We start from the raw sequence: 19825 nt of genomic DNA on the forward strand, positions 1-19825 counted from the left end.
CTCTCCCCTAAAATGTTTGTGTGTGGCACTAGGGATGGAACCCAGTACACTGCACGTGAAGCACTCGGTCACTAAGCTGCAGCCCAAACCCTCCTCCCACTGCTGAAGCCGGGGTCCTTACTGCAGCTGGGCTAGTGATGGCACCCCAGGGTTCCCTCCCTCTGACCCCCACCAGGACAGATTCACCGTGTCCCTCACTGATAGGCCTAGTTCAGGAATGAGGACCTGACCCAGTGTGTTTAGCCTACAGCAGGGCCAGCCCCACAGCCCCCCAAGGGCTGCTGCTCTGTGGATATGGGCCACACGTGGCATGGCTGTACATGTTTGTGTTAGTGTACGTGAATGCTGCTGGGTGGCTGCGTATCTGTGAGGCTGTCTATGTGTGGGTGTGTACATACACAGGCACCATGCCTATCAGGGCACTGGCCATCTTGACATTTGTCAAAGAACATCTTTAGTGAGGAAGATGGAGAACTTACAACTCAAGGGAAGTGACTGTATGCATGGACATCCTTCAATAGGGGTGGAGCACAGACTGGCCAGGGCTGAGGCCTGGACAAGGCTCTGAGGATGAAGGCTCTCACTTGACAGTACCAGGCATCCAAAAGGAACAGTAAACACCATGACATCCTAAGGAATGCTGTGGGACTGTAGGTGCATGGAGGAGGCTGTGTGTGTGCATGTGTAAGGGACTGTGAATGTGTAAGGGGGCTCTGTGGGGTGTGTGGAGGCACTGAATGTGTATGTAAGGGGCTCTGTAGGTATGGGGGGAGGCTCTCTGTGGTGTGGAAGGGCCAGTGTATGGGAAGGGTCTCCCACACAAAGGTGACTGAGTGTCTCATATTCGCACCACCTTTCCTTACATTCACGTAGGGTTAACCCCAACCAACCTCACATATACTCCAAATCTGAATTCTCCTCAAACTGTTCCATCAATGACCTAGGATCCAATTCCTGGTTTCAAAGTGCGTGTCACAGCTGAACAGGGGCAACTTCCGCCTGCACCCAGCAGACTGGGACCTCCTTCCTGTGGCTGTGTTCCAGTTATGTCCCACTACCTTGGGAACCCATCACCCCTCTCAGTACCTGGAGCAGCAGAGACTCCAACCAGGGTCACCTCTGTCCTGCTCCTTGAAGCTGAGATGTGCACACCCTAGTGGAGGAGATTTCAATAAAATGATACATTGATTTCTAAATTCAAACAAGTGAATTCCAGCACGGCTCACAGTGGCCACTTTGACAGATACAAGCAACTGGACACACAGGTAAGTAGCACAGGTCACACCTCCTCCAAGCTCACTAGGTCAGGCCTGGGGAACACAGATCTCCAGACCCTAGCCTGCAGTCTCTGGACCCCAGCATAGCCACTCCCTCCCTGCCCAAGGCCCCTGAACCCAGGGGCAGAGGTCAAACGCCTAGCCCACAGTTATCCCCATGCCCAGCCCGGAGGTCACCCAGAAAGGACCAGCGTGAAGCCCAGTACAAAGGATTTATTTATACTCAAACAGGTGACACAAACCTTCCTTTAAATTCCATTTTCTTTAAAACAGTAAATAATGCTTATTTCCCTCCTTCCCATGCATGACCCAGGTGTATTAATCTACAACTCTTAATTTAACTGTGAAAAAATAAAGTGTCTCCCTTTATAATCAGACTGGTGGCGTGGGATATTATCTGTGGTAATGGATGGGGCTGCTCATTTCTGGACTGGTTATTTGGTTAAGTCCTAAAATGTTAGGTTGAAAAATCCATCACCCAGTAAAAATAAATACTGCAACATGAGGACAGGGGGAGCTCTACAGCACCCCTGAGCAGCACCGCAGGGCCTAAAGGGACCAGCAGGACCCCAAAGCTTGGAACTCTCACAGAGGGACCACAGGCCGCACCAGGGCACAGCAGGGCCCACAGCTTTGTAGACCAGGGGATACCAACCAGGCCGGCTGCTCGTGACCTCCAAGGAGCCCAGCCACCACGGCCCACGTGCTCTGCCTGCTGTGGGAAGCACACCATGATTTCAAAATGACCCCGTGTCAACAAAAATAAGATAAACAAGAAACCTGCTCTTGTCTGCAGGACCCAGGGCCAGCCCAGCTCACATTAGCAGTCATTGCTCCTGCAGCATGCTGCGGCTACGCTGGACACAGGGGAGGGGACAGCAGTCACTGACACCAGGCTGCTGCATCACCCCGCAGCCCTCCCCAAGGAACCAGAGACAAGGATGGCAGCAGGTGCTGCAGCAAGGCCTGCGCTTTATTGTGGATGATCTGAGGGAACACGGTCGGCCAGCAGTGCTGGACCTCGCTCTTGGTCCTGGCTACACAGCGACAGGCAGGCCACGCAGCCCTCAGCCACCATACATAAATAGGGACAGACTCTGCACAGACGGCCCTGCCAGCTACGGACCCAGAAGCCTGCTGGTGAGGGGCCTCATGCCTGGTCTGGCACTGACTCTGTCCCAGCGGTGCCAGCCATGGGCACCTCCATGTGGGCCGGGCAGCTTTAGTCCAGTTCGATGGGGCTGCTGTCATCCTGGCTCTCCTCCCCCTCCTCCTGCTCTGAGGAGCCCATGAGGCTGCTCAGCAGGTTCCCTAGAGGGAGAGACACCAAGCCAATGACAGTCAGTACCTAGAGGAAGGGTACACTACCCAGAGGCTTCCCTGGAAGCCTTCCCAGAGCTCACTGCCCAAGTCACCACGGTCAGTAGGACAGAGGCCCGAGGCAGAGCTGGCTAAGGCTCCTGGAGGCCACACCAGGAATGTCCCTGATGACTTGTGATGGAACAAGACAGACTCTGAACCTCCCACAGTAAAGTACCTGGTACAGTCATGGAGGAACCACATGAGTGCCACGGAGACCTGAGAGTCGCACAGCATGCGCACTGCAGAACTGAGACTCACACAAGAGGACCAGAGCGTCAAGGCCATACCTGAGATATTCATGGCTGTCACCTGTCTGCACATCTCAAATGGAGAGCGAGAGGCTTAGAATGACCATGTACAACCCTGAGCCCGGAGTTTCTTCTAGACCCAGGGTAGCAGAGCCAGTGGGTGTTTGCCGCAACACTTGGGGGTGAAGATGCCAATGCTCCTCTGCTTACACTTCCTTGCGGCCCCCTCGAGCACCCTGGCCCCATTTCTGGGGAAAGGTAACTGCTGACATTAAAGCTCTGCATGATAGACACACACAGCCTGTCAACCTGGGACCACCACTCCAGGCTGAAATGTGTGCATATGTGGAACGCCAGCCTCTCATAAAGACGTCACTCTGACCAGGCTACTGATGGGCACAGGCAAGACAAGGCAGCAATGCTCTGCTAGAAAGTAATGGAGACAGCTGGGCCTCCACACGGGGCCACCACAGACAATCAGCTCAAGACAGATGGGCATTAGAAGGAAGGCTGCAGAGCACGGCTCACAAATGATCCCAGCACTCTGGGGGCTGAGGCAAGACAACTATGACCAAGGTCAGCCTAAGTTACAGGTTGTGACCCTGCCTCAAAAACAACAAAAATCAGGAGAAAAACCCATCACACAGTCTCCACCAAAATCACAAGGGCACAATCAGTGGCCAGGGAGCTCAAGCAAATGACCAGTGCTCAGTTCCCTCCAACTGTGCTGCCTGCCATAGCATACACATGGAAACTCCAACTTTAGCAGGGCACAGAGCCTTAGTCACAACCCATGCCATGCATGGTGCTGGCACGGCTGCCTGCCAGCAGCACAGCCCAAGGATGCCTGTCCTGCAGGGAACCCCAACGGGACGTGCTCTGGAATTCTGAACTCTGAAATGGAATTGCTTAGAACACCAAGTCGGAGGGCAGGGGAGAGGGATGTAGTTCAGTGGTAAAGGACATGTCTAGCATGTTAAAGGGCCTGGATTGAATCTTTAACACCAGAGACAGAGAAGCAGACCAGGACACCTAGGATGCAAAGATGGTAAAGTCCTTGCAACTGTATTTCCTGCCCTGTCTTGGTGGAGAGGCATTCACATTTGGAGCTCAGACCCACCAAGTATGCCTGTGGCCCTGAGGTGCAGCACCCCAGTCTTTAACAAGTGAGAAACCTGTGTCTGCTGAGGACAGGAGAGGCCACTGCAGGCAGTTTGGGAACAAGGCAGGAAGGATTGGGGAAACGACCTGCCAGGGACCTGGCCCCACGGCTCACCTAGCAAGCCTCCATAGGAGGACGACTGCTTGGGCGGTACACCGAAGAAGAGCTGTCCAATCCTGTCGAGGTACTGCAAGAGGCAGGGCAGTGGTCAGCAGGTGGCAGGTAGGCAGAGCTGCCCAGCCACAGGGCCCAGTAGGGGATGCCTGCTATCCCTTCCCCCCCAAGCTTTGGGGCCCAGTTAGGTCTGCCTGCTCCTCTCTCCTCCAGGCCGCGGACCAGGTGGTGAGCCTTGGCCAAGCAGGAAAGCCTTACCTCGTTATACATGGGGTCCCTCCGCAGGGATGGCTGGTACTGCTCGCACAGCACTGTGAACACAGCCAGTTTGCCACTGCAATGAGAGCCAGGAATGCCTCCCAGTGAGACCCACAGCACCACACACATACACACACACCCATCACCCAGATGGATGGACTCACCCGTCCACAGCCAGCAGCAAAAACCAGATGAAATTCAGCAGGGGCTGAACAAAGGGTGGCCCGTCCTCGATGGACGGGTGCTTCTGTGTGTAGGTTGTAAAGACCACCAGTGCACTGTTCTTGTTTTTCAAACAGAGAAATCTGCACATGAGAATATTCAAGTGGGCACAAGTCCTGCAGGCAGATACCCTGGAAAACCTTGCTTCCTGAGGCCAAGACAGGCTCAGAAGGCCCAGGCCAACAGCAGCACCCTTCCTAGCTTTGACACCTTCTGGTGCCTCTGCAGGTCGAATGGGACCCTCAGGGGGCCACAGCAACTGAGAGGCTGGGGTGAATCCTGGGGCTGCCCCTCATGGGCACACAGGTGAAGCCTAGGGAGGAGATGCCGCTTGTTAAAGGTCAACAGAGCTGGGAAATGGGGCCTGAATGGGAGCTCATGTCTCAACCATGGGCTCTGCTTTCTCCACACCTGTCTGCATCTGTCTGGAGCACAAGGCACCGACGGCTGGATAGGAAATAGCTCACCAACCCTGATGCTGTTCTGGGCTCTGGGCAGCCCTGGTCTCTGGCCAGGAGGATATCACCCCAGTAGTCCCAAGGTATCAAGGAAAAATTATCCAGAGGCCTTGGGTGGGGAGATGGCAGCTTCGGCAATGTGCAGAAGCCTCTGGCATAATGCGATTAATTCCTTAAAAACAACAACAACAACAACAAAAAAAAAAACCAACAGATGCTTATGGTGGCGTATGCCTGCAGCTCTGGTACTCAGGGCCGAGGCAGGAAGATTCCTGAGTTTGAGGCCAGCCTGGCCTTTACACTGAGACCCTGTCTCAAGAAATAAAACAGTAAAAGCAGGAATGATGCAGAGCCCGTGGCTGTGGGTGACGTGCAAAACGGCATCATCAGATCTTGCTGAGTCCCCTTGGCAAACCCTCCTGCAGCCACCTGCAAATCAAGGCCTGTTCATGAGTAAGCATTGTTCCCTAACAAGGGCAGGCCGAATCCTGAATTAAACAGGTGTGCCAGGGTTGGTGCAATGGTGCTTGCCACCAAGCTTGCTGACCTCAGTTCAATCCTGGGACCCACATGGTTAAAGGAGAAAACTGACTCCTGCAGGTTGTCCTGACTTCCACATGTGCTCCCTGCCACCCCTCCACACACTAAATAAATAAATGTAGAATGCAAATTAAAAAACCCAAAAGCCAAATGAACACCACCCTGAGCTGCTGTGGGCAGGCAGAGGCCAACTGTCCCACCAGATTTAGTAGGTGCCTTGATTCTCTGGATCTGCTGGGGAAGGGCAAAAGCAAGGAAGGCCCAGGCACGGGACTAGGCCCAGGGCAGGGAGGGCGGCTCTGGCAGTACCACTGAGGCCACTGTGCGGGGGGGAGGGCCTGGCTGAGGGGCACATCTGAAAACACAGCCTTGAGAGTGTGCTCCCTGCGTGGGAGGCATCTGGGAGGTTCCTCTCCAGCATGGTATAGTCTGGGGACACAGTAGCCTGCTCAAGGCTGTCTCTGGAACCCAGCCTAAGATCTGCAAAGACCCCAGAGTCCTGTGAACACCTACTGTAGCACAGCCTGGGCCACGAACATGTCCACTTCGCTGCGGAAGCCCCGGGCGGTGGAGTATTCCACCAGCATGTTGGCACAGCCCTCACCATCCGTGGAGTGCAGGAAGTGGTACCGAGACTCACAGTAGTTTTGCTCTGTGAAGGGAAAGAAGCTGCAGATGGACATACGTGGGTACATGTGGGCACAGGAGTGCAGATAGCTACTGCTCTTCCTTCCCTGCTCCTACCCATCTACTCACCTGGGCACACCTGTTGCCTTGTTAGGACCCCACCACCCCTGGATGCACCACTCACACCTGCCTGTCACCAGCTTCCTCATGCTCAAAGACCTGGTGCCAAAAGGTCACAAAGTCTCTCTCCTTCCTGCTCTAAGTGAGACTGCTATGGTTCCCTAACCTTTGTGCACTTGTGAGGTGGGCCAATAACAAACTGGCCTCCTGGTTACTAGACAGTCCTGGCCAAGGGAGGTTCCTGTGTGCACAGTAAAGATCACCAATGCCTGCTGCTATGTTCAAATGCAGAAACCTGTCCAGTAATATAACTGTAAGTCTCCTCCAAAAGCATGCTGGGAATCTTGGGTGAGCAGCAAGGACCAGCCTGGGATTCCTCTTCCTCCCAGAGCCCTGACAATAAGAAGACATGATATGAGGGGCCGCCCACCTCCAAAACCTCAGATCCTAACCTACCTACAAGGGCCTTTTCTGCCCAGAACTTTTGGTGCCTTAAGTACTTAAGATAGTAACTAAGGCAGACCCTCATTCCCAGCCCTGCAGGGAAGCCCCAGGGTACCTAGCAGCCTGAGCTACCCAGTCTCCCAGCAAGTGCCTGGAACACTCCCCTTCCTGCAGCAGTGGCAGGCCCTGGAGTGGTCATGGCCTGGGCTCAGCATCTCACCCATCCCAAGGTACACAGCCACTAGGACTTCTCTTGGAGGTCTCTCTGACTCTGCTCAAAGTGGGTCTGACCAATATCGCAGCCCCCTCCCTGTGGTAGGCAGCACCATGCAGACTGGACATTGTCTCCAGACCATATACCAGGAATGCATCAGAGAAGGCCTGGCCCACAGTGACACACAGCCTGCTCTCAGCTGGAGGACAGGAATAGCCCAAAAGGTGGCGGCAGAGGGTCTAAGGCTCATGCAGGTGCACTTGAGGAGGGTGGGTGGCCCTGCTTTACGTTCAGGTAGGGTTGAGTGTCCCTCAACTTTCTGGTCTTTGAGTCTGCTGAGTTCTGGGTGTTTTCACTGCACTCTGGGGTGAAGGCAGAGTGTAGGAGGAGGGAAAGGGGAGACACCAGACCCACAGGATGTACAGAAGTTTGCCCCAGCAGAGCTGCTATCAGAGTGGAGGGTGCAGTTCCCCCAGAGCACGAACATGTGCATCCTGTGGCTGTGCCATGGCTACAGCAGCAGCACTTGCTCAGTGCTTTCTATGCTCAGCTCTGGAGGGACAGCACTCTGGCTCACATCTCTGCAAGTCCTGGGTGGGGCTCCAATGAAGGTGCTCTGTGCTCCACAGGCTGCTGTGTACCCTCCCTTGTCACTTCCCTCACTGAAGCCCCACCAGGGAGAGCTAAAGTGAGGGCCCCACTCTCACAGGGTACAGCTCCACACCAAACTCCCCAGAATACCATGGGGACGGGGTGCCTGGCATGTCCAAGTCCCAGCAGATGTATGTGGCGCTTGTGTTCTTCTGCCTAGCCAACTCAGAGCCAAGAGTACCAGGCACACCCAAATAATTCCCAAAATACTCAACCAGAAAATGAGATAAGCAGTAGGAAGGAGACTACAGGGCAGGGAGCCATGGAAGGGCTGTGCAGGAGAGGGGAGGAGTGGATGGTGTAGGGGGAACCTGTGGCCTGTGGGAAGAGCAGGACAGAGACTGGAAGGGGGGTGGCCCCACTACCCAGGAGTCCCTTCTGGAAGGACCTCCCGCTGGTGGAGGTCTGTCCAGGGCTGGTTTCATACCAAAGCAGAAAGGCTGGGCTTAGCCAGTGAGAGAAAGGCTAGCCTGCATTCCTCAGGCCCCGCCTCATTAGTGGCAGGTGCACATACAGTGTTCAACTGCTGAAGGCCTACCTTTCCACAGCGTAAGGGCCAGTAGCTGGTGGAGCCGGGGATGGCCCAGTTTCCCAGACCCTCCACTGGACCACTTCAGGGCTCTGGATACAAAAGCTACTCGCTCGGGAGAATTTGGATCCATCAAACTGAACACTTTAGCCAGATTTTCTGCCAACAACACAAGCAGACCCTTACCAAAAGCACATATGAGGAGTCACGCATTTACACAAATGAACCAAAGTATCATAACCCAGCACTTGGGGCAGACGCAAAAGATGTGTTGTGAGGCTGAGGCTAGCCTGGGCTACATAAATCTTGTCTCAACTCTCCTCAACCAAAAAAATCCCCACAATTATCTATCTTCAAAAGAAAACCCACAAACCACTGGGTTGTCAGTGAGTATCCCGCATGTCTGGGCTGCCTGGGCCCTCCCCAGCTGGCCTGTCCTCTGTCCTATGCTGGCTGATGTGGGTATGGGAGGGCTCTGCAGGCACAGGCTTGAATTGGCAGTAAAGTCAGGCTGCAGCTCAGAGTATCTTCCTCCTCTGGCTGTAGCAGCAGAGGCTGGTGGGTAGTTTTCAAAAGGGTTCTGCCAGTCATATGCCAGCTTCACTGGGATAAACTGCCAGGGTCTCTGGACACAGGTGAGAGGCTGCTGTCCATTCAAACAGCCAAGTGGATGACCACTGGGCAGACAGTGCAGCCAGAGAGGGGACAGGGCTTAGGTGCAGCCACCTACTCAGCATGGTGCACCCCATAGTGCATGCCCATAGGCTCAGGGTGACCATCCCAGAACAAGACCAACCCCAGTGCGGAGTCCCTCGGGGTGGGACTGGATGAGGGAAAGGGATTCTGGAGGTACGTCATCAGGGACCAGCTGTGACAGCTCACATGACAGACTCCCATGCACTGCACCACACGGCGCATAGTCCTCACCCAGCAGTTCATCGGCCACGTCCACCTCCGCCTTCTCCAGGGACTCGAGGACCAGCATAGACAGATCAGCAGCACTGTTCTGCTGCAGGCACACAACGCACAGAGCCACAGTTAGCAACAGTGCCCGGACCTCCAGGAGTTCACGTAGAGCTAATGGCCCCAGGGTCTGCAGACAGCAGCCTGTGAACTCACAGCTGGGGACACTGCGCCGAACACTGAGCAATGCAGCTGGTCACTGAGGACTCCTGGTAAATACAGAGTGAGCCTTGCAGCTCCCGCCACCAGGGCCCACAGTAACAGTCATGGAGATCAAAGCATTAGCTGCTGGGGACATGAGGGTCCTGTGCTAGCACTGGCCAGAGCCCAGGTAGCCCGATGCCCCCCACCCCAGGCCTCTCTTCATCACCACCATTTCGTGTCCTGCCCAGCCAGTGCTTACCTGGCCATGACTGAAGAACAGCAGTGCTCCCGAGTACATGAGCTCCCGGGCTTCCGCATGCTTGCTTTGGGACATGTATCTACAGCAGAGAGGGAGGCAGGTGTGAGTGGGGCCCCATGTGCCATACTGACACCTGCGGGGGAGTGCTATCCATGTGCCCACTGGCCCAGCCTGGGTGGCTAAAATGTCATCAGAGTGCAGCTCCTGAGCATGCCAAGACTGTCCCAGCCCCACTAATCCTACTAGCTGGGAGTGTGGGAAGCTCAATGTGCAGGCCCATCAGCTGTACACCTGCCTGAACATGTGGGGCCTTCCCCAATCCAGGCCCCAGTGTGAGTGGGGCCCCATGTGCCATACTGACACCTGCGGGGAGTGCTATCCATGTGCCCACTGGCCCAGCCTGGGTGGCTAAAATGTCATCAGAGTGCAGCTCCTGAGCATGCCAAGACTGTCCCAGCCCCACTAATCCTACTAGCTGGGAGTGTGGGAAGCTCAATGTGCAGGCCCATCAGCTGTACACCTGCCTGAACATGTGGGGCCTTCCCCAATCCAGGCCCCAATAGATCAGGAGCTAGAAAGCAGCTCAGCAGCTCAAGTAACCCAGGAGACTCCAGGCCACAACACACCTCCATGATGGGGCAGGGGAGATGGACACTGTTCAGCTAAAAACAGGACTGATCTGCATGCATGGGGTGAGGGAGGACAGAGCCCTAGGAACTACGGCAATGGTGCCTGCAGCAACTCTGACCCCACCAGCTTCAGTCGGCGTTCTTCGCCCACTTTGGGCCTGAGAACCATGCTAGTAACACCAAAGAGGGTAGCACAGACACTCGATAGACATGCAGAGCCCAGACGAGAGAAAGTGCATGGAAGACAGAGGTCAATGCAAGGGCAGGTATGCCCAGCACCTCCTCGCCTTCACCAGAGAACATGGCCGATTCCTCTGGACAGAGCCGGGGCTGGGGTTTAAGCATCAACAGTACAGCAGATGGCAAGGGCAGATGAGTCTTAGGGATGCACAGGCGACAACAACTCAGGCCTGGGGCAGTGCCCTGACATCAGCAGAGAGAATGAGTCTTACGGATGTACTGGGGGTGTGCTGTGACACCATCAGGATGGATCAGTCTTAGGAATACACAGGGCTGATGTTCAGCCACAGGACATCCCATAACCAGTGCCTTCCAGACACCTTTGGTAGGGTTCTTCTTGTGGCTGCACTAAGGGTGAGGCCATGAGGCAAAAGCCAGCACTACAAGATGGAAGTCCCCTGTCATGGACTGGCCTTGTCAGCACCACTCCGGACAGCAGTGTCCCCAGAGAGACACCATGCACTCCAGGGTCCCATCACCAGCCAGGTGCCTGGCTGCTGTCTAGTTCTTCCAAATGGGAACAATCTCTCCTGGAGGAGGAGGCACGTTAAAAGTGGTGAGGTAAACAAGACATGTAAGTCTCAGGAAGCTCCTGGCCAAGGCATCCGTGTCGTGTTATGTGTCGTGTCCCGCCCCCTCCTGGTTTATATAATAGTAACTGGGGAAGAGGCCCACCCACCAGCTGAAAGTTGTGCTGGAACTCCAGGGTTGCAGCTCTTTTGAGTCCCAGCCTGAGCTGGGGTATGAGTCACACATGCTCCTGTAAGGAGTCCCTAGAAGCTCAGTGGTTCACTGAGCAGGTGTTGGGTACATATCCTTATTTTAGTCTGTCATCAGTGCTCTATCTGGGGTGAAATGTTTATTCCTGTCTCTCCAGGAAGTCACACAACACACCTGATGTGTACAAACAAGGACTGACAGACTGGTGACAAGATGAAGAATAGTAGCACAACCCTGAAATGGGTGCTGATCCGTGCCAGGGTGGCATGTCCCAATATGGCTGCCTTTCCCCTGTGGTGGGGATGGCATGTCTCCTGCTATAGTGGTGGTGGCTGCTCCCTGCTGTGCATGGTAAGACAGGTAACCAAGGCCAAGCCATCTGAAAGTGGAGCACCCTGGGTGGCCATCTGCTGGGTACAGGGTGGCATGCCTCCCCGATGAATGGAGTCCTCCCCGCCCCAAACCACTGACAAACTAGAGAATGTATCACAATCCTTGAATACAGTGCCTACAGGACAGGACCGTAAGCAGTCTGTGGCGTCAGTGGCCCTGCCTTTGCTGTGGGCAACAGGACATGGAAATGAGGCTCAGCTGTCTACCTGCGAAGACCCTGCCTGAGTAAAGGAGGAATTACAAGTGGGGTGAAAAAATGCAAATGCTACCCGCAGCATAAGCCTGATTTTGCAGAAAAGGCTTACTGCTGCTTACAGCTACCAGCATGCAGGGGAATGGGAGCTCAAGTCAGATCTGTGCTCAAGAGCCCTTCCTGGGATCCAAAAACCTGGAACTCATAGAAGACCCAGAGAGCAAGGAAAAGGATGTGGAAATGAAGAGACCCCACAGGTTACACCTTTAATAGAGAAGGGAAAGCTCATGATTCCACATGCAGGCGGGCCAAGGGTCAGGGCTGCTCAGCCCTGCGTGGCTTAGAGTGAAGAGACTTTTTTTTTCTTTTTTTGGTCTTTTTGAGACAGGGTCTCCCTGTAGCCCCAGCTGGTTTGGAACTCACTACGTATACCAAGCTAGCCTTGAACTCACAGAGATCCACCTGCCTCTGCCTCCCAAGTGCCGGGATTAAAGGCATGCGACACCACACCCGGCTTGAAGAGACTTTTAAGCAAGAAGTCAGAGGGCCTGGCATAAGCCTGGTCCATAAGACTGTGGGACAGCAGGGAGGATAGGATCAGTCTGAGCACTGTGAAAGCAGAGAAACTGAGTAATGTAACCACCCCTGACTCCTTGAAACAAAGACTACAGCATCAAGGAATTGGTCCCTGGTGGACTGGTTCACAGGAGCCAGCAGGAACACTTGCTCATCAACAGCTGAGTCTCCAAGACCATCAGGAACTGAAAGTAGAGGAAGGACAAGCATCGCTGAAGGCACTGGGCAGGAGAAAGGTGGTGTCTGACACCCAGTTCACTGGGTCAGACAGAACTGTGATTATAGCAGAGTCAAAAGAGAGGGACTTGGGACTGGAATGGGGCTTTCCTGAGCCTGTGACTGTGATCACGAAGTAGGTGAGGCTCTGGCAGATCTGAATGACTGACGGATAAATTGGGTTCAGAAGGAGATAAATTAACCAGAAGGGGAGAGAAGGGCAAAGACAAACGGATGTGTCCAGGCCACTGGAAGGTAAATGTGGCAAATCTATAGGAGTTAAGAATTCCCAGAGAAAACTAACAGGATGCCAGTGCTGTGCTGCTGAGCTCCTGGAAGGCTTTAAACTAAGCAACAGTCCACAGAGGATGTAAATGAAAGAGTGCAAGGAAAAAGATGAAGCTTGTCCAAGGTTTGACGGGGGAGATGTCTGCTCAGCCTGGGGCCCCTTGTAGGAGCCCTATGTGACCAACAGAGAGTCAAGGACTGCAGTGGTGGTCTGCAGCCTAGTGGAACCAAAAAGTCAGGTTCAGCAGTTGGCATGGCAAGCCAGCCCGAAAGACCATCAGGGCTGGGAGCTGTACAGCAGTCCAGGGCAGCAGCAGCAGTACTCCAAGTGAGGAGGGTAGGTGGCTCAGGGAAAATGGCTGCGGTTTACAGAGGGCTAGATGGGTACGGTTCCCCATTCACTCGGCTGTACGAAACCCTGCTCTTTTGACTAAAGATGCATCTTTTCACGCTATTTGAATTTTTTGTTTAGTATTCCTTTGGCTGCTCAAGCCTAACCTGTACTTACTGGAACAGAAGATGGTGCATCTTCAGAGACCCTGCCCACAGGCTCTAAACAGGCTGCTATTACATAACCCTAACTCTGGAGTTTTTAAAAGCATCTAAAAGAACGGTAAAGACAGCAGTCAAAGAGCTTAAACAAAGGCACTTTCTTGAATGGGAAAAGGGAAGGCAGCTATAAGGTTAAAATCCCAGTGCCAGGGCTGGGTCAGCTCTAAAAGCTGTTAGCCAGGGAGGCCCCACAAACCACATAGGCTGTTGGTTACATGCCAGAACCAGATGGTGAGTCCCTATTACTGAAAATACCACATACTTTGACTGTAGGACACAGATAACTTAGCCTGGGTCTTAACTAGAAGCTTCCTCCCTCTCAAAATGCAAGAAAGCACTATGTAGGTAGCTGGGAGAGAACTGTCTCTGTCTGAAAAGTTATGGATGCTGCAAGCTACAGTCCCAACATGCCAGGGAAGATGTACCCACTGGCACACTAGAGTCACAACTGTTATGGGTGCAACCAACTGATTTCTGACTCGATTTGAGACCAAATCTGTTTTTTTGAGATAGGGTCTCACAGTGTAAACCTGGCTGGCCTGGAACTCACAGATTCACCTGCCTCTGCCTCTAAAGTGCTGGGATTAAAGTCGTGTGCCACCACACCTGGCCTTTGTATCTGGTACTGCGAGCCAAGGTAAAAGCCCCATGACTGGTAAGGTCACAGGCCTCACTGGGGCGGCTCCTGCCATTCTTTTGTTACATGGACATATTGTGCCTGCCAAATTTGTGGTTTTATTCATAGATTACTGCTGCTGTCAGCCTCAGTCACCATGGAAAGAAACTTCTTTTTTTGCAATAGGAGGTGCACTGTAGAGACTCCTAACAAATCAAGTTCCATGAACTCAGTGACTGTTTCCTTGGCACAAGGGCCCCATACCTAGCCACAGGTGAAGGAAAAAAACTGAACAGCTGTATCACCCCCTCCAAGGTCATGAACATTGCTGGAGAGAGGCAGAAAGACTGTACGAGTAGGCGAAAGGGGTGGGTAAAGTGCTGTGTAACTACCTCCTCTGGATTGAAACACCCTCTCCTGGAGGGAGGGCCTTAAAAGTCAGGAGTAAACTACACTCAAAAGGCTTAGGAAGCTCCTGACACAGGTTCACAGAGCTGCTCCCAAAGGCTATGTAAAAGGTAACAATTGCTGGAGAGAGAATACATTCCTACCAGCTGAGCTACCTGTATGTCACGTGGGGCACTCTAGGGATGGGGCCTCCTTCAAGTCACCAGTGTTCCTGTAAGTCACTCCAATACACACACACACACACACACACACACACACACACGCACACACACACGCAGAGTTTCACTAAGTTAGAGTTGGATGGAATCATTGCTTTGAAGCTGTTGCTGGTGTTCTACTGGCTGAAGAGACATTTGTTCACATCTCCCCAGGAAAAATGACACAATTCTGGTAATGCGTGGGGCATTCTGGGAAAAAAGTGCTATAAACTCAAAGGCAGGCAGCCATGTGCTGCCATCTGCAGATTGCAAGCCCTATTCGCCAGTGATAGTCACTAGTCTGGGTTGGCTTGTGTAGGACACACTTCTAAGGCTTAGGTAAGGAAGCATTCCATCAAAGAAAGACCAGATTCCTGGAATCAAGATCTCCCACCAGACAGGTTCAACCTGACTCAACTCACCTGTTGCCTGGTCAAGGGAAGCTGGAAAAGATAAGAATTTCAGGCACCAGTGAAAACAAAATTCTCATCACAGAATTCCTGGAGCTAGGAGTGATTTTCATTTCTGGTGACTAAGCAGTTGGATGTCCCAAGGTCACAGGACAAAGTAGCCAGCCTTCCCTGGTGCCTAGTTCCACACACAAGGCCCTGTGTGACATCCAAAAGCAGCTTCTACAGCGTTGGCTTTGCATGCTACAGGGGGTGGGTATACTCCGCCAGCCCTAATGAGATTCACAGCAACAAATGTCTCATCTAACTCACATGGGAAGGTCTGTGCCAGGGCTCTAACAGATTCTGCTCTTATGAGCTGGGCACACTGATTCATGCCTGCCATCCCCGTACTTGGGGCTGAGAGCATAGCTCAGTTGCTAGAGTGCTTGCTTAGCATGCATGAAGCTCTGGGTTCCATCCCCAGTATGGCAAAAACTGGGCATTGTACACTTAGGAAATGGATGCAGCAGGGTCAGAAGTTGTCAAGATCTTTGGCTACATAGTGAGTTTGAGGCCAGCCTGAGCTAAGGGAACCATGTAAGTATAGGGTCTGATGAAGACAGCAGAGACTGGAGCTGGAGAGAAGCTGGCCCGTGGGCTGGAGAGATGGCTCAGTGGTGAACTGCATGCTATGCAAATGTGAGGACCTGAGCTCCCATCTCTAGCACCCACATAAAAGCTTGGTATGGTGTGTGCATCTGTAGCACCAGTGCTGGGGGTCAGATATTGGTATCCTAGGGCTTCAGTCAGTCAGCCCAGCTGAAAAAGCAAGTGCTAGGTTCAACAAAAGACCTCAAAAAATAAGGTGAAGAACTGACTGGACACACTCAAAATCAATCTTGAACCACCACCGGTGCACGAACACACAGGCATCCAGGGACAAGGATATTTTACTTGGCAGCTTTAGTAGGGCTACTTTGTGTGCACAACACAGTACGTAGATTTTCTTTTTAAACATTGCTTTATGTGACATATGAAGCAAATAAGGCCTTTAAACCCAGCACTCGGGAGGCAGAGGCAGGCAGATCTCTGTTAGATCCAGACCAACCTGGTCTACACAGTGAGTTTCAGGCCAACTGGAGATACAAGGAGGTCCTGTCTTAAAACAAAACAAAGGCAAATAAGGTTACAGGTCACAGCTAGCAATTCAAACAGGTCCCAGGAAGAGCCTGGGAAGGACAGTTAGTGCAATGCAGCAGGGACTGGGGAGGTGCAGGGAGGAAGGCCCCTCACCCAGAGCACCTGGGACCTTGGAGGCCAGCATGGTGGCACTGAGCTCACTCTAGTGAAGCCAAACAGCTTCCAGCTTTCTGACCAGACCTGCAAATTCATTCTTTGTCCCAGCAGAGAAGTCTGGAGAGAAAAGGTGGCCTGCCCCACCTGGACCAGGGCTAGGGCAGAGGCCAGGGCTCAATCTCTGTGGACTGTCAGTCCCCCACTCCTCCCAAAAGGGGAGATAAGTGGGTTAAAATGGGGTCATGTCACATTCACAGGAGAGAATACCCAGCCATGCCCTATGGATGTGGATCATACTCAGAACACTTAGGCTGAGTAGACTAGAAATCCAGATAGAGAGCCACTTGGCCACAGTACAGAATGAAGATCTTGCTGCCCAAGCTGTGCTGAGGATCAGAAAACCTGGGGGGCTGGGGAGGCCAGAGTGAAAATAGCAGTCAGGGTCAGGGCTGTGGGTCACCATCTAGTCCAAGTCCATCAAACTACACATTTTAGGCAAATTTAAGCAATGTAAATATGCAAACATCAAGTACTAGAGAAAGAAACTGAAAAACCAGGGTCAGTGAAATGCTCAGCAAGTAAGGGCACTTGCCACCAAACCTGATAAACTGAATTCAATCCCTGGAACCCACACAGTGGAAGGAGAGAACAGACTCCTGCAAGTTATCCTTGGACATTCACACGAGGACACACACAAACTTGAGAAACCAGTGTCCTTTGTACATTCTGATGTCTCCAGCAGCCACACCCTATGAAGTGTCTCTGAGCCCATGTGGAGATCCATAGCAACTTCTGGGTCCCCTGGGCAGCAGTGGTGAGGTAGCACCCTCATTTCTAGGTGATCCAAGGAAGCTGTAATGAGTGCTGGGCCACATAAACTTCAGCCCTTTGATGACAAAGTCCTTGTGAGCTCACAACACATGGCCCAAAAGCGAGGCAGAACATGTCCATCACCACCCCTAGTTCACCCTTGACCAAGAGACTCATCTGGTCACATAACAGAAAGTTAACAAGCATGTTTCCAGGTCAAAACAGTAACATGATCACTCTGGAAAGATCCACTTCTGTCAATAAATCACTGACAAACGCTTACATCTCCCAAGAACCGCAGACACCAGGCTACAACTGAGAGCTGTGCAAGTGAAGACTGGCCCACCAGAGGCGCCCCTGCAGTCCAAGGCAGTGTCTGTCTCCTGGCTTGTTCATTCAACGACCACTCAGGCCACTTGGCTGATCCCATCCAGTGCCAGCTCAACTCACATAAAAACTAACAACTGGTGACCCAGGCATAGTCAGAAGGATTAGGAGTACAAAGCCTGCCTGGGCAACAGAGTGAGTTAAAGGATAGTCTGGGCAACTTATTGACACAGTATCTTTAAACTTTAAGAAGTTTAAAAAAAAAAAAAAAGAAAGAAAGAAAAGGAAAAAGGCTGGGTGTAACTCAGAGGTAGAGTGTTTGCCTAGCATGTGTGACATCTTGGGTTCAATCCCCACAAAACCCCACCAACCACCTACTGCATCAATTATTAGGGACTGGCTCCTGCTACAAGTAAAATTAAACATTCTCAAGGATCAAGCAAGTATCTTCCCAAGTCAAGAGAGTTTTGAAAAAAGGCAGTCAGAATACAAGTGAAACCAGATGAGGTTCAACTGTTTTGTATTTAGTGTTTGGTTCAATACACAGAAAATTTGGGAACAAGGCTGCCCTTCAGGTCACGTGTGATTACAGTTAGGACTAACATCCTCCCTAAGCTGCCAGTCAGTGACAAAACCCCTGCTCTTAATCCAGGCTGCCCAGGAGGGGAAGCCAGCGACAAGTATCTTGAACTAAGACGCCACGGCACAGCCCACACCTGCCAAGGCCCTGGGCTCAATGCAGCCTTGTGGAGGGACACTATCAGTCCCTGCTGGACTGGTAACTCCCACATGTGACCTTGATCACATGCCTTTTCCACTGTGTCCACCGGGGTGCTTGCCAGGCTCACTCAGGAACGTGGGAAGAGGTGGGACTATCCTCAAATGTAGAGGAGCACCCAGAAGAGGGAGGATCGCCAGAGCCTTGAGAACAACCTCCAACACAACACAGGGGGCTTCGAGGCACTTTAACCACTGTGTGATGGGCCATGCTGGTGACTAGTTCATGGCACCTTAGTCCAGCCCCCAAAACACAGCATGCCAGCGTCAACCTGGAAGGGGTGTTGATTTTGAGAGCCATTCCACTTGCACAGGGTCCCACTGGCATGGTGCCTCTTGGCAGACACAGGGAACCGACTTTCCACTCATTTCACTGTGAACCTAAAACTACCGTAAGAAATAAAGCCTATTAAAAAAAAAGGAAAGTAAGTCTGAAGGGCGCAAAGGCCAAACCCACACCATGGACACGGAGCAATGATGCGGCTGTCCTACAGTTATAAGTAAAGGTTGAACTAGAGATTATCAGCAGGTAGATTACCCAGGCCCAGCCACGGAGCCTGGAAGGAGCACTGCACGTGGACAGGGCCTGGCCCACTGGGTCAGCACCCCACCACACTTGAGCTGGTTGCATCCTCCAATCACTGGCCACAGAAAGGAGGGCCCGGAGAAGCTGCTCTGATACCAGATCTATCAGCGGGAGGCTCTGGGGAAGGGAAGCCAGGCGTGGAGTGGGTTAGGAAAGAAGACAGACTGGCGGGAAGGAGAGGCCAGTAAAGGAGGCGGCCGAGGGCGATTAAGTAAAGGGAAGGCCATGGAATAAGGCTGGGCCCAGGGAAGGAGAGGCGAAAGGAAGCCTAGGGAACAGCAAAGGGGCGGTCAGGGAAGGCTGGGCCCGGGATCGGGGAAGCCTGAGGAGAGGTTGGCTGCGGAATGAGGTCTGGGAAGGGGAGGCCAGACCGGGAGAGAGTTCAAGGTCCTAAGAAGGCGAAGCTGAGAAAAGGAGAAGGCCGGGAAAGAGAAGGCCGGGCGGAGAAGCTGAGGCCCAGCCCGGTAGTCTGAGCCCGCCGCCCGCCGCCCCCACTACGGCCGCCTGAGACAGGCAGTCGCGTGGACCAATGAAGGTGCGGGGCGCCGCGGGACGGCCAATGGGTAGCGGAGGGGGCGGGGCCCCGGCGGCAAGCCACCGCCCGCGCCCACCTGAAGAAGAGGGTCCGGTACATCTGGTGTGCCTCGTAGTATTCGCCCTTCTCGACGCTGGCACGGAGCTTGCCCTCCACGCGCTGGACACCCCCGCGGTTGCGGGCACCATTTCGGGCGCCCTCCTGCTCCGCCATCGCCGCCGCCGCCGCCATGGGCCGGCGCTCCGCGCAGGGCTGACGGTGTCGCAGGCGCGGTCGGCGGCGCCTCCCGGCTTCCGTCCCCGCGGCCGCCCCACGCCCTCTACGGTGGCCGCGAGGAGCCGCACGAAGAGGGGCGCGCCGCGGGACGCACGTGACTAGAGAAGGGGCGGTGGAGTCTGGTGGCACCCGCGTAAGAGGGACAACGTCACGCCCCTGGCTGGTCTGCCGGAGGCCCTCTGAGCGTGGAGCGGGCTACGTAACCA

At 53.4% G+C, this 19825-nt stretch overlaps 1 protein-coding gene across 2 annotated transcripts; it reads right to left on the minus strand.

Moving 5' to 3' along the window:
• Positions 1–1475: 1475 nt before the first annotated feature.
• On the minus strand, positions 1476–19710 carry Get4 (guided entry of tail-anchored proteins factor 4). 2 transcript variants are annotated; one of them, XM_008851439.3, is made up of 9 exons: positions 19420–19710; positions 9593–9671; positions 9154–9232; positions 8236–8385; positions 6155–6293; positions 4586–4726; positions 4422–4497; positions 4164–4236; positions 1476–2588 (listed from the first exon to the last, which is right to left on the minus strand). In XM_008851439.3, the coding sequence occupies exons 1-9, from the start codon at positions 19572–19574 to the stop codon at positions 2500–2502; spliced, it is 981 nt and encodes a 326-aa protein (XP_008849661.1). In that variant the 5' UTR covers positions 19575–19710; the 3' UTR covers positions 1476–2499. The 2 variants fall into 2 exon arrangements, with proteins under 2 accessions (XP_008849661.1, XP_008849660.1); XM_008851438.3 differs by having other exon boundaries at positions 9154–9235; positions 19420–19684.
• Between the last annotated feature and the right edge of the window lie 115 nt (positions 19711–19825).

This window comes from Nannospalax galili, unplaced genomic scaffold, assembly GCF_000622305.1.
Source record: "Nannospalax galili isolate Female #2095 unplaced genomic scaffold, S.galili_v1.0 scaffold664, whole genome shotgun sequence".
In the NCBI taxonomy this organism is placed as follows: domain Eukaryota; kingdom Metazoa; phylum Chordata; class Mammalia; order Rodentia; family Spalacidae; genus Nannospalax; species Nannospalax galili.

What these genes read in the sequence shown, in the direction of transcription:
- Get4 (XM_008851438.3), bottom strand. Translation starts at nt 19,574, where the DNA reads ATGGCGGCGGCGGCGGCGATGGCGGAGCAGGAGGGCGCCCGAAATGGT. An exon ending in GTGGCCCAGGCTGTGCTACA is followed by an intron (nt 4,727 to 6,154) that starts GTAGGTGTTCAC and finishes TCTCATGTGCAG; the next exon opens with ATTTCTCTGTTTGAAAAACA. An exon ending in TTGCTGCTGGCTGTGGACGG is followed by an intron (nt 4,498 to 4,585) that starts GTGAGTCCATCC and finishes CTCTCATTGCAG; the next exon opens with TGGCAAACTGGCTGTGTTCA.